At 32.9% G+C, this 12,170-nt stretch overlaps 5 protein-coding genes across 5 annotated transcripts; 4 read left to right on the top strand and 1 right to left on the bottom strand.

Annotated features, from left to right (window-relative positions):
- Kpol_260p5 (uncharacterized protein) lies at positions 1 to 858 on the top strand (the record flags this gene model as incomplete). The annotated part of the gene is made up of 1 exon (XM_001642263.1): positions 1 to 858. A coding segment is annotated over one exon (858 nt), but the record flags the coding sequence as incomplete, so codon positions are not given.
- Positions 859 to 1,355: 497 nt separating this feature from the next.
- CTR2 (low-affinity Cu transporter) lies at positions 1,356 to 1,838 on the top strand (the record flags this gene model as incomplete). Its single annotated transcript, XM_001642262.1, has 1 exon — positions 1,356 to 1,838. One exon carries the CDS (start codon positions 1,356 to 1,358, stop codon positions 1,836 to 1,838), a length of 483 nt encoding a protein of 160 aa, XP_001642312.1.
- Positions 1,839 to 2,875: 1,037 nt separating this feature from the next.
- FMO1 (N,N-dimethylaniline monooxygenase) lies at positions 2,876 to 4,192 on the top strand (the record flags this gene model as incomplete). The annotated part of the gene is made up of 1 exon (XM_001642261.1): positions 2,876 to 4,192. The coding sequence occupies one exon, from the start codon at positions 2,876 to 2,878 to the stop codon at positions 4,190 to 4,192; it is 1,317 nt and encodes a 438-aa protein (XP_001642311.1).
- Positions 4,193 to 6,412: 2,220 nt separating this feature from the next.
- STB5 (Stb5p) lies at positions 6,413 to 8,683 on the top strand (the record flags this gene model as incomplete). The annotated part of the gene is made up of 1 exon (XM_001642260.1): positions 6,413 to 8,683. One exon carries the CDS (start codon positions 6,413 to 6,415, stop codon positions 8,681 to 8,683), a length of 2,271 nt encoding a protein of 756 aa, XP_001642310.1.
- Positions 8,684 to 10,460: 1,777 nt separating this feature from the next.
- On the bottom strand, positions 10,461 to 11,573 carry Kpol_260p1 (integrase catalytic domain-containing protein; the record flags this gene model as incomplete). The annotated part of the gene is made up of 1 exon (XM_001642259.1): positions 10,461 to 11,573. The coding sequence occupies one exon, from the start codon at positions 11,571 to 11,573 to the stop codon at positions 10,461 to 10,463; it is 1,113 nt and encodes a 370-aa protein (XP_001642309.1).
- Positions 11,574 to 12,170: the final 597 nt, after the last annotated feature.

Raw genomic sequence — 12,170 nt, 5'->3', positions numbered from 1 at the left:
AACGTCTTGAACGGTGGTTCCCACGCTGGTGGTGCTTTGGCTTTGCAAGAATTCATGATTGCTCCAACTGGTGCTCCATCCTTCTCTGAAGCTTTGAGAATGGGTTCTGAAGTCTACCACCATTTGAAATCTTTGACCAAGAAGAGATACGGTTCTTCTGCCGGTAACGTCGGTGACGAAGGTGGTGTTGCTCCAAACATTCAAACTGCTGAAGAAGCTTTGGACTTAATCGTTGACTCCATTAAGTTGGCTGGTCACGAAGGTAAGATCAAGATCGGTTTAGACTGTGCTTCTTCCGAATTCTTCAAGGACGGTAAGTACGACTTGGACTTCAAAAACCCAGAATCTGACCCATCCAAATGGTTGTCTGGTCCAGAATTAGCTGACATGTACCACAACTTGATGAAGAAATACCCAATTGTCTCCATTGAAGATCCATTTGCTGAAGATGACTGGGAAGCTTGGTCTCACTTCTTCAAGACCGCTGGTATCCAAATTGTTGCTGATGATTTAACTGTCACCAACCCAGCCAGAATTGCCACTGCCATTGAAAAGAAGGCTGCTGACGCTTTGTTGTTGAAGGTCAACCAAATCGGTTCTTTGACTGAATCCATCAAGGCTGCTCAAGACTCTTTCGCTGCCGGTTGGGGTTGTATGGTTTCCCACAGATCTGGTGAAACCGAAGACACCTTCATTGCTGACTTGGTCGTTGGTTTGAGATCTGGTCAAATCAAGACTGGTGCTCCAGCTAGATCCGAAAGATTGGCTAAGTTGAACCAAATCTTGAGAATCGAAGAAGAATTGGGTGACAAGGCTGTCTACGCCGGTGAAAACTTCCACCACGGTTTCCAATTGTAAATTGATTGAAATATTACTTAAGTAACATTTTTATTTCATCATTTTTACATCATTTAATGCTTTTATAACGAATCTTTATAGGTTTAAAATAATAGATATTACTTTTTATCACTTCTCTGTGTACTGTTTGAATTCCCTGCTTACTCAAACAAGTATGGGACAAATAGTGATCCAAAATAATGGATATCATTTAAATATAAATACAATCATATGCTATCATTAGATGGTGTATAAGTTGCATGGGGCTGACTATTTTCTTGATAATGTATGTTAGTTTGAGCATATTAAATTTCAATCTAAGGTGCAATAGCTAAATATTGAAAATGAAAAAAGTATATTTTGTTCATATTTAAGGCATTGACGATTAATATGAACATCTTAAGAATCCTCTATAATTGAATTAGAATTGACCAGTGGTTGATAATTGGTATTTGAAAGATAAGTAAGAGGTGGATTTTGATAATATATATATATATATATATATATATTGATTTAATATGAGAGACCATTCTTCACATAAGCAAATGGCTAGTTCAGCAATGCAGCATGATCATGGTGATATGGGAGGTGATAGTTGTTCAATGAATATGATATTTACATGGAATTATAAGAATACATGTGTGGTATTTAGATGGTGGCATATTAAAACAGTATCACATTTAATATTGAGTATGCTTGCCATTATGTTTTTAACCTATTTGTATGAATATTTAAAATATTGTATTTATAAGAGAAATTTAAACAATGTAGTGGTGGGAACTACAACTAATTTGAATTCTGTAGGTGCTAAACGTGTAAGATTCAAGAAAAGTATTTGGTATTCGATACAAGTTGGGTATTCTTTTATGTTAATGTTAGTCTTTATGACTTATAATGGTTGGTTAATGTTAGCTGTAGTTTTAGGTGCCCTTTGGGGCCATTACTGTTGGGGTTCATTAACTGAAAATTGTAATGATACAAACAGTTTAGCTTGTCATTAGGCTTGGTAATTTTGTTATAGTTGAAATATTGCAACTTTTGCAAATGGATTTGGATTCCATGGGCCATTCGGTTATTACTTGAAATCCTAATTTTTTACTTTTCAAATGAGATTATATCTCAATGGTGATCATACTAATAAATAATGGCTATCCATCCAGATTGTGTGTTGGTGCATTCATCGATACGTTTTGTCGATATAATGATTTAACCAATCGCAAATGTCTACTAATGTCATATAATGTCAAGTAACAGGTCAAGAATATATATAGCTTGTAAGGTATACAGCTGGCACAATACGGAAAATAAGATATATCATCTCCATTGTTTTTACTTCATTCATTAGTCTATAATTAAATATTAGAGATAATATCACAATTGAATAAATTAAAAGATTGTCTGAATTTAATATCAATTATATAAGATAACATTATATACACCATAAATAACTATAATGAACAAAGATGGGTAAAAATAGATGAAGAGTTCTAAAGTATTGAATCAATAACAGCATATAAGTATGGATATAGTAATGCGTATAAATAATTTGGGAAATGAATGATTTGGATATAGTCTATGCAGTCCCTGTCATGATACTACGATTACGACATCGATGATGCATATCGTCACGTTCCAATTTAAAAGATTTATAGAGAGACGAAATCTTAAAGAATTGTCGTTTAATGCAAACATCAGATCACTCACATTGATGGCAAGTTATCATGGTAGTTTGTTACAATTTTACAGCCAATTTATCACAATAAGCTACACGTCTTAAAAATGCAGCAACATTCATCAACAGATTACTTTCTACTATGGATTCCGAAAAGATATAAAAAGTGTCAAGTTCATGATTTGAATCAGTCATGTTCAGATCTACTATAGATCATTCTGTTGGAGAGAATGGAATTGTATCATAAAGTAGAATTCAAATCGTCTGATAATCAAGGTTATATTAATTGTATTGTCGTTACACTTTAAATTTATAAGCATTTGATTCTTCCTCACTGAAACTAGGTGAAGCTATTACGAAGTTAATATGGGTGACAATAAAAGGTTGGCAATTATAGGTGGTGGTCCTGGTGGTTTGGCGGCTGCTAGAGTATTTTTGGAGAATGCCAAGGGGTTTCAAGTGGAATTATTTGAATCAGATTCTGAAATTGGTGGAGTTTGGCATTATTGTGATGACGAGGATAAAGAGGGTAGAGTAATGTATGACTATTTGGAAACTAATATACCTAAAGAATTGATGAAATTCAGTGGATATCCATTTCCAGATTCCGTATCCAAGTTTCCTAAGAGAGGAGATGTTTGGAAGTATTTGAAAAGTTATTTCAAGGAGTTTATCGAAAGTCAATCTGCATTTAAAGCACATTTGAATACAAAGGTATCGAATGTATTCAAAAAAGATGGTGAATGGATGGTAGTAGTGAAAGACGAGTCCAATGATGTGGATGAGTATGTCTTTGATTATGTAATCTTTGCCAATGGTCACTATAGTACACCAAGGATTCCAAATGAAATTCCGGGTTTAAATCAATGGTTTGAGAACAATTCAGCATTCCATTCCAAGGACTTTCAAAATTGTGAGTTTGCTAAAGGTAAAAATGTAATTGTCATTGGGAATGGTAGCTCAGGCCAAGATATTACTATTCAATTATCATCAGTAGCCAAAAAAGTGTACAATAGTGTTCATGATGTAGAAAAATCACAATGTGTAGCAATTGGATTGACCAATCTGATTGAAATTATTCCTTCAATTGATGAAACTGAGTGGATAAATCATTCTGTGAAACTTTCCAATGGTAAAGTTCTTAATGATATCGATTTCATTGTGTCGGCAACTGGGTTTTACTATGATTTGAGGATATTAGAACCAAATTTAAGAAAAGACTTATTAGGGACAACATCAGTTTCAGAAACTGCTGGAACAAAAATGTATAATTTATGGGAGCAGATATTTTACGTTAATGATAAAACAATAGCATTTTCTCTTTTGCCGCAGCTAGTTATACCTTTCCCCTTAGCTGAGTTGCAAGCATCAGTCATGGTTAAAGTTTTTACCAATAAATTAGAGGTCCCATCAACACCACAAGGTAACGATGATCCTAATTATCATTATTTCCCTAATTACACTGATATCGATTATTATCGACTATTACAAAGTCTATTGGATTCCCATGATGGTGACAAAGATAAATTTAAGCCTGTAAAGTGGGATGGTGAGTATGAAAAGATGAGGAGAGGGTGTACAGAATTGAAACGTCAACGTAATTTAAAACTGTTTTTATATGCCCAAAAGTTAAGAAAGGAACATATCCCTTATCATTTAATACCTCCAGAGGAAGACATTTAAGAAGTTCTTACATTTTCATTTTATAAAGACTACATACATATTTCTGTGCATACAATTAAAAATATTTACGATAAGATAATTAACAAATCCTTATTTAATTAAATATTGGAGGGTTAAAGCAGTGTAGGGTCAGAAGGTCAATCAATACCTTTTATTTATAGCATGATTATACAATTTATAGTTAGCAAATTACCCGCACTTTGTTCTATACAGAGTTGAGCGCTTCCAGATCAACTTATATGTTTGGTTTTTTTACTTTTCATATATAAAGCAAGGACCAATTTTAAGAAACTTTCACAAGCTTAATAGACCTTTGAATAATAAATAAACAAGTTTATTATTTCAGTAGTTGATCTTACAGTTAGGGTACGGTGCAGTTTGTTGTTAAATTTACAACACTAATCTGATATTTGAAAAATTCTCATATAAATCTTTCATGTGTTAGACAGTACTCTTTTGGTGAAATTGTACGCATCAAGAAAGACCTTCAATGTAATTATGTTTGGAAATGCAGTTTTTAAATTTTAATTTACTGATTATGGAAGTAAAATAGTATTTCATCCTTATTCATGTCATTATTGAAGGTATTAATTAGAGTTGTTATATACCAAAAAAAAATAGGTCCATTCTTTTAGTATCTATTGGCTGTTTTATATGACGCAAAGAATAGTGGCGGCTAATCCTGGTACGGTTGTGGGTCCAAGTGATCGGAGCATGACTTTTGAACAATGTGAATCATCATATACGAATCTATATTATTCCCGACGGAGTTAAGATTAGGATTTTAGGGGAAATGGGTGACATATCCTCGTCTGTAATGATCGATTAGCGGGATTTTATATCAAATTTAATTGAAATACATCAAAATAGTAAATTAAGATGTTCCGAAAGAGAGTTTTGTACTGGAATTTATCTCTGTTTACACTCTGTTTTAACTAAAGCTATTTGGCGTTTTGTTGTACTGGCAAAAGTTAGGAATCACCAAGCTTCTTCTTTATGATATTCCCTTATTATGTATGGATGGGGAAAGGAAAACCGTATTCAATGGAATTGAATACTGTTAGTTGATATGATACTTCTCATAGAACCAGTTAATTCAAGAAATAGTAGTGGCCAAAATCTTGTCAATAAAGAGAATGAATGAATTGGTTGTTTGTTTGTTTGTTTGTTCTTTTTTTTGTTTTTGATGTGAACTGTAAGATGCAAGAGTGTTTGAATATTGGCAATATAGGGAAAAACTTTAAGACAGAATAAGGAGACTAGATTGTATTAACGTTTTGTCTTATATGCACTAAGCTCTCCTCCTCTACTTAAGATTCGTCGACAATACTATATTTTGTTAGGATAAATGAATGAATGGTGATGATCATTTCTTCTTATTAAGTGATAATAATATTATTAACACTTACTACCTGCTACATTTTTTGTTTGGGGTGGATTATTAGTATTTTTCTGATAATCAGAGAATACCTGGGTACTCTCTCTAATAACGTTGACCTTTGTACGCCTACTACTACCTGTAATTTCAAGATCCTTCTTCTTATTATAGTGTATTCTATTATACGTTTGCCTATCTGAAGATATTAGTATTTGTCACCAAGATCATTTTAGAGAGACCCACTCAAGGTAATATTGTTGTACATTTTCATCGTTCTTTTCTTGGAGAAGATTTGGCTAAGGCTTGATTTGAAATTATCAAGTAACTGTAGTAAAAATTACGATAATTTCATTATTGAAATAATATTCCATTATATTAAATTTCCATTTTTTTATTTTCCTTATAACTAACCAGTTTGTAATAAAACGTCATAATAAGAAACATAGAGTTGTGTTATATTTTACTTTTTCGTTCTCTTATAGGATATCAAATATATTGGTTACAGGGAAGTCAACCATCACAGAGAATCCCACTGACGCTAACAACTTTATCGTTATCATTGGTTCGTACAAACGATTTGTCTGACTGTTTGTCTCATCCTTTCATTTTGGTTTTTTTTACATCTTCATCATTTTCAAATTTCGATCGATATAATATTAAATTATTAAGTATCTTAAAATTTAATCAAAATAACAAAAGGTGTAACTGGATATTACTTGATTGAGTCCAATAATTTTACAAGAGAATTTAGATACATTAAATAAAAGGTTTGTTCCAACTAGCATTTATTTTCCATTATTTGATCTTATAAGTAGGTTGGATATAACCAAGGCTTTATCAATATGTCAGATGATGCTCAGATTGATACTGAAAAAGAAACTATTGAAGATGATGTTATTATGAAACAGGAAATATCAACGGATAGCACCGAATCTGCAACTTCACCAGGGGATAAAGAAGCTTATTCTTGCTCCAGATGTAGGAAATTAAAAAGGAAGTGCCAAAAACAAAGGCCTTCCTGTGCAAACTGTATGAATGCAGGCGCTACTTGTAATTACCCAGGTCGTGCTCCAAGAAGATCAAAAAAAGAATTAGAAGCAGCAAGACTACGTGGTGAGTTTGAACCTGCAAAAAAGAGATTAAAAAAATCTTTGTCTGTAGATGAATCAAAAACCCAAGACGATAAAAAAGAAGACAAGAAAAGTTCAGATTCATTTACACCAACATCAATGCCAGATTCATTTAACGAGTCACAAACTAAAATGTCAAGCAACAGTTCAAATGCTATTGAAGGAGTTTCATCATTAATATCTGCATTAAACGGTTCATTAGAACCAACTAGTAATATTACGAATAAAAACAATACCACAGGGATACCTCCGTTATCAAGCGTTACTACAAACTCGACCTCCAATTCAGATCAATCATTATATTCTTTCCCTCCTCTAACTAGTAATGATATTATGAAATTAAACACTACTTTACCGATTCAGCCACCTGCTTTAAATAATATCCCATTGATTCAGCTTCCTCAGAATGGTACAACATCATCGGCACAGACAAATCATATTCAACCACCATTAGAAGTAGCTCATGTAAAGCCATCAGAAAGTGATCAAGAATTAAAATTATTGGATGCATCGATACCAATCATTGATTCTTCCATTCAATTTGAAACTGTAAGTTCTATATTTAAAGGTGGTGTAAATACTCCTTGGGCAAAGGACTTAGCAACTAACTGTTATAAAGCAATTGATAGATCATTATACGATAGATTTATTGCAGCATATTTTAACCACAATCATAGAACTTTCCCAATGATAGATAAAATTGGTTTTCTGAATAAAGTGTCTACTATTATGGATTTTACTCAATTAGATAAGAATTATGACGATGTTTTTATCTTTAAAGTAAATATGATCATGGCAATAGGCTGTACTACGCTTCATAGGGCGGGTATGCTGTTTAAAGATCAAGAGGAGTTGAGTGAACATTTTGCCTATATTGCTATGAAAAAATTTAACCCAGTTATTATGTTGCAAAATATGGAAACGGTAAAATGTTTATTATTGCTCGGTATTTATTCATTTTTTGAACCAAAGGGGGCATCATCGTGGACAATTAGCGGCCTAATAATGAGATTGGCAATTGCCTTAGGTTTGAATAGAGCTCTTCCCCAAAAGAAATTGAGAACCATGACAGCAACTGAAGTTGAATTACGTAATCGTATTTTCTGGAGTGCATACTGCTTTGAGAGGTTGGTAGCTACCTCATTAGGAAGAATTTCCGCTATTGATGATGATGATATTAACGTTCCACTCCCTAGAGCTTTATATAAAGAGGAAGAAAGTGATTTAGAAGTTACTCTAATGACTATTACTCTACGTAGATTAGGGGGAAGGATTTATAAAAAGGTGCATTCTGTCAGTGTAAACAAGAAAAAATTGTCTCCAGAAGAAAAACAGAATATCATAAAAGCGTTGAGAGTTGAGATTGATAATGTTTATACTACAGAAAGGGCAAAAATTCAGAAACAAAAGACCGAAAATTATTCAATGGCTCATTTTAATAGTGATTTTGTTGGTGATAATCCAGATATGATTTCATTTCATAGTTCAGATATTTGGCTTGCGATGAGGTACAGTCAATTTCAAATTATGTTGTATAGACCATCAGCTCTAATACCTAAGCCTCCTTTAGAATCGTTGACAATTTTAGGAGAATTTTGTTTGAAAGCTCTAAAGTTCACTTATACTTTGTATAAAAAGAAAATGTTGCCATTAAATTGGATTACACTTTTTAGAGCGCTTACAATTTGCAATACCATGTTATACTGTTTATGTCAATGGAGTATAGACCTAATTGAAAGTAAAAAAGAGATTCAACAGTGTGTTGAAATTTTGCAACATTTTGGTGAGAAGTGGGTGTTTGCTACAAAATGTGCCGAAGTTTTTCAAAATATTAGCGCTACCATTTTAGATATTAGTTTAAGCAATGGGCAAGTACCAAACATGGATAAATTAACTAGGGAACTGTTTGGCGCTAGTGATGAGTATAAGGAGATTCTAGATGAAAATAATGTTGATGTGATGTGGATTGATAGATTTGGTTAATTCAATCTGTTGTTTTATTTCTTATTATAAGGAAAAGATACTTAATGTAGAAATTGATGTTTTTTATTTATTTTGTTGATGAAGATAGGGTGAAAGCGGCGATACCGATGATTGGTAGTGTAATTATATCTATTCAATTTGTGCAAAAATAAGAATAGAAGAAAATAGGTGGCGGGTGTAATCGAAGTGGATTACTTCCCTTTATCACTGAGATCAAGTTGAAAACTCATTAAATGATATCAATAAAAATAGAATTATTGGGATTTTCAATAGCGATTAGTTTATAGAAATTTTATAAGAATAGGGAAGTATTAATGAAATCTATGGTGTAATGATAGAACCATTTTTTTTTGTTAGCTATCTGCTTATTTTGCAAAGTATTTAAGTGTGTATGAAAAGTAGATAAAAATTGATATGAATACTACCATGTTATTAATATTAGTTTATAAGAATCTTGAAATATAATTACTTAATGTTTATGCTAAATCAGAATGGACTTTATAAGTTCCATAAAAAATGTTTAATGTAGTATTATCTTTAACTTTAATTCACAAAAAGAAAAAGAAAATTTATGATTTAAAGGGTAGTTACCATCTATCACTTAACTTGTGATAGTAACCTTAATTAGAAAGTAAAGGGACTTGCAATTTAAAGTGGTGAAAGTTTGGCAGGTGATAAAATAACGCTAATATTTATAAAAAGCTGAAGATATTTGTTTTACTAACTCTGCTTGCTAGTACATAAAAAACACACACACACATATATATATATATTCATATAGCAAACCGATTTAAGAATGCTGCCTTTTTAGGACAAAATAGAATTTAATTTCAGATAATTTAACCCACTCTTAAAATTATATTTTTTGTAGAGAATCAGAGGGTTGTGGATTCTTTACAGAATCGTTAATAGTAATAGATTCTTTATTTATTTCCAAGGACATTCTTAATAAGTTGATATTGATCCAGTGTATTAAAGTATAAAATATACACATGGGAATATAGTACATATGATAAGTATCAATTAAGATCTCATCATTTCTTATATACAGTGTTGGAAAAGTTTTAACGTCAGAAATAACACTTTCGTGTAAAGTAACATCTCTTTATCCTATATGAATAATGTCGTAATACGTTTATATCACGTGTTACCTCATAATTCTGACAAACTTATTAAGAATGTCCTTGCAAACAACTAAACAATCTACTATTATTAACGATTCGGTAGAAAAACCACAACATAATTCTCTACAATATTAAATAATGATATGATGATATGATGATGATGATTCTTTTGTTTTGGTAGCAAATAGTTATGGCAATGCGACAGTGTCGCTTTATATACTAATTGGGGTGTCATCTGTAGATAAAGAAATACTTTATACCCCAATATTTCGTATAGAATTATTCGTAAATCAATACAACTGTATTGTTTGATCCGGAATATTGAATATCAATGTATTAAGTATTTATCTAGGGAAACAAGCCGTAGAAGTAAATACTTAAGGTTACTAGTTATAAGCTCTATGAGGTTAATTAACTATTATAATAACTATACAGTAGTATTAAATATATAAGGATTTCTATGGTCTTCTGTTTAATAACAAAAGTGTATATCTTTACTTCAGGAACTATGCCCTTTATATACGTCATGTCAGTTATCTATTAGCGTCATTCCTTTTAACAATCATGACAGATCCTCTTTCCTTATTCCTGTCATCTTGTACTAACGTGGAATCAATACAATATCGGCGGCTTCAAGGAAGGTTTCGGTTAAGTCAATTGAAAACCTTGTCATTTATAATATCTTCTAGTGTCTTGATGTAATATTTTCGTTCCTGATCGTTGTAGACTCTAGTGTACTCTGCTGCCGTTCGGATAGCTGAGCCTTGCTCTGCATAAGCCGGTCTTAGCTTTGTACTATGGTAAGTATATTTGCTTTCCTTTCCGTTTTTGGTTTTAATCTTATATGTGTGGTTTCCAACTTGTTGTGAAATTGTATAGGGACCATCCCATGTGGGTTCATGTTTCTTATTCTTCTGTCGTAGTCGATAAACAGGGTCTCCGACTATGTATTGCACGTCGTTTTGTGTATCTGTTCTTACTTTAGATAACATTTCACGAACTTTGGACCGTTCATCTTTTGTAATCTTTCGAGCATCATGTAACAACTTATGACCGAATATTGCTAAGTTGACTTGTTCTTCTTCTTGGAAATGTTCTGCAGTGTTCGGTCTTTTATTCCATTGTCTTTCTTGTCGAGGTGCCCAAGGGTATTTTTTGTAATCGATATGAGCAGTTTTAGCAAATGCAATTTCACAAGGTGCATAGCCATAGACCATTTTAGTATTATTAACTATGTTCGTTGCGTTATACAAATTAGCAGGCCAGTTGATCAAATCAGGTTCTAAGTGGATGAGTACCTTTTTAATCATCCTTATCGTTCTTTCAGCTTTGCTGTTTCCTCTTGGATTATACACCGAGCTTTGATAATATTTCAAATGTAGTCGTTTTACTTCTTGTTCGACTATTTCTGATCTGAAGGCTTGTGCATTATCCGTGATGATGGCTCTAGGTTTACCAAACATACTGTATATTTGTAGAATCATATCGGTGACGGCATTAGAATTTGGTGAAATTAGTGGTTTTGTAATTGTGAGGTTGGAGGTATAATCTACTGCGATTATAAAGTATTGGAAATCATCCCATGTTGTCAAAGGTCCCGCAAAGTCGAGGTGCCATCGGATAAGTGGTGGCGTTATTTTCATTTTGGGTAGTTCGACTGGTAAGTCTACGAAGCGTTGGTAGATCTCACAATGTTGACAGTTTCTTATTACATCTAAAAGCAATATGGCATGTCTAGGGTTCCAGAATTTCTCCTGGATCATCATCTGTTCCAAGATTCGGTGGTTGGCATGAAAGGCATTATGTAATGAAGTAGCCTTTTCAATGTAATCCACATCGGTAATTATGTGGTGGAGTTGTTCATGGTAGATGATGTAGAAATTATTGTTAACCCATGTGAAGATATGTATGATGTCCTGGTAGATTTGGGGGATAGGTAAATGTTCTCGAATAATACGTTGGATGTCCAAAATTTGGGACCAAGATAGATTACGAACATCTTGTATGATGTCAGGTGTGCCTTCGTTATTCTGTTGGTCGGTGGTGTCAGTATCTGGTTCACGTGATTCTTCGGGAGCCTTTTGGGTATGTTCGTTAGTGGTATGTTGAGTTAAGTTTGGGTTTTCTTTACTGTGTTGATCCGAGTGTGTAACGGCATTAAGTTTAATGTCGACTGAGAATTTTTCCCATTCGTCGAGATTCAATGTAGGTTGGGAATCTAATCCGTACCTGCTTAGGTAATCTGCGACGTGGTTGTCCCTTCCTTTGATATATTTCCAATTTAACCTGTAGGTATTTAATAAATCAAGATACTTAGTTAATCTGGGATGAGTGGCACGTTCAGTTTTTCCCACTGCTGATGA

The sequence above is a fragment of the Vanderwaltozyma polyspora genome, genomic scaffold (assembly GCF_000150035.1).
Source record: "Vanderwaltozyma polyspora DSM 70294 KpolScaffold260 genomic scaffold, whole genome shotgun sequence".
Classification (NCBI taxonomy): Eukaryota; Fungi; Ascomycota; class Saccharomycetes; order Saccharomycetales; family Saccharomycetaceae; genus Vanderwaltozyma; species Vanderwaltozyma polyspora.
The sequence above is the reverse complement of the archived record's forward strand: the minus strand, read 5'-3'. Positions and strand labels throughout refer to the sequence as shown.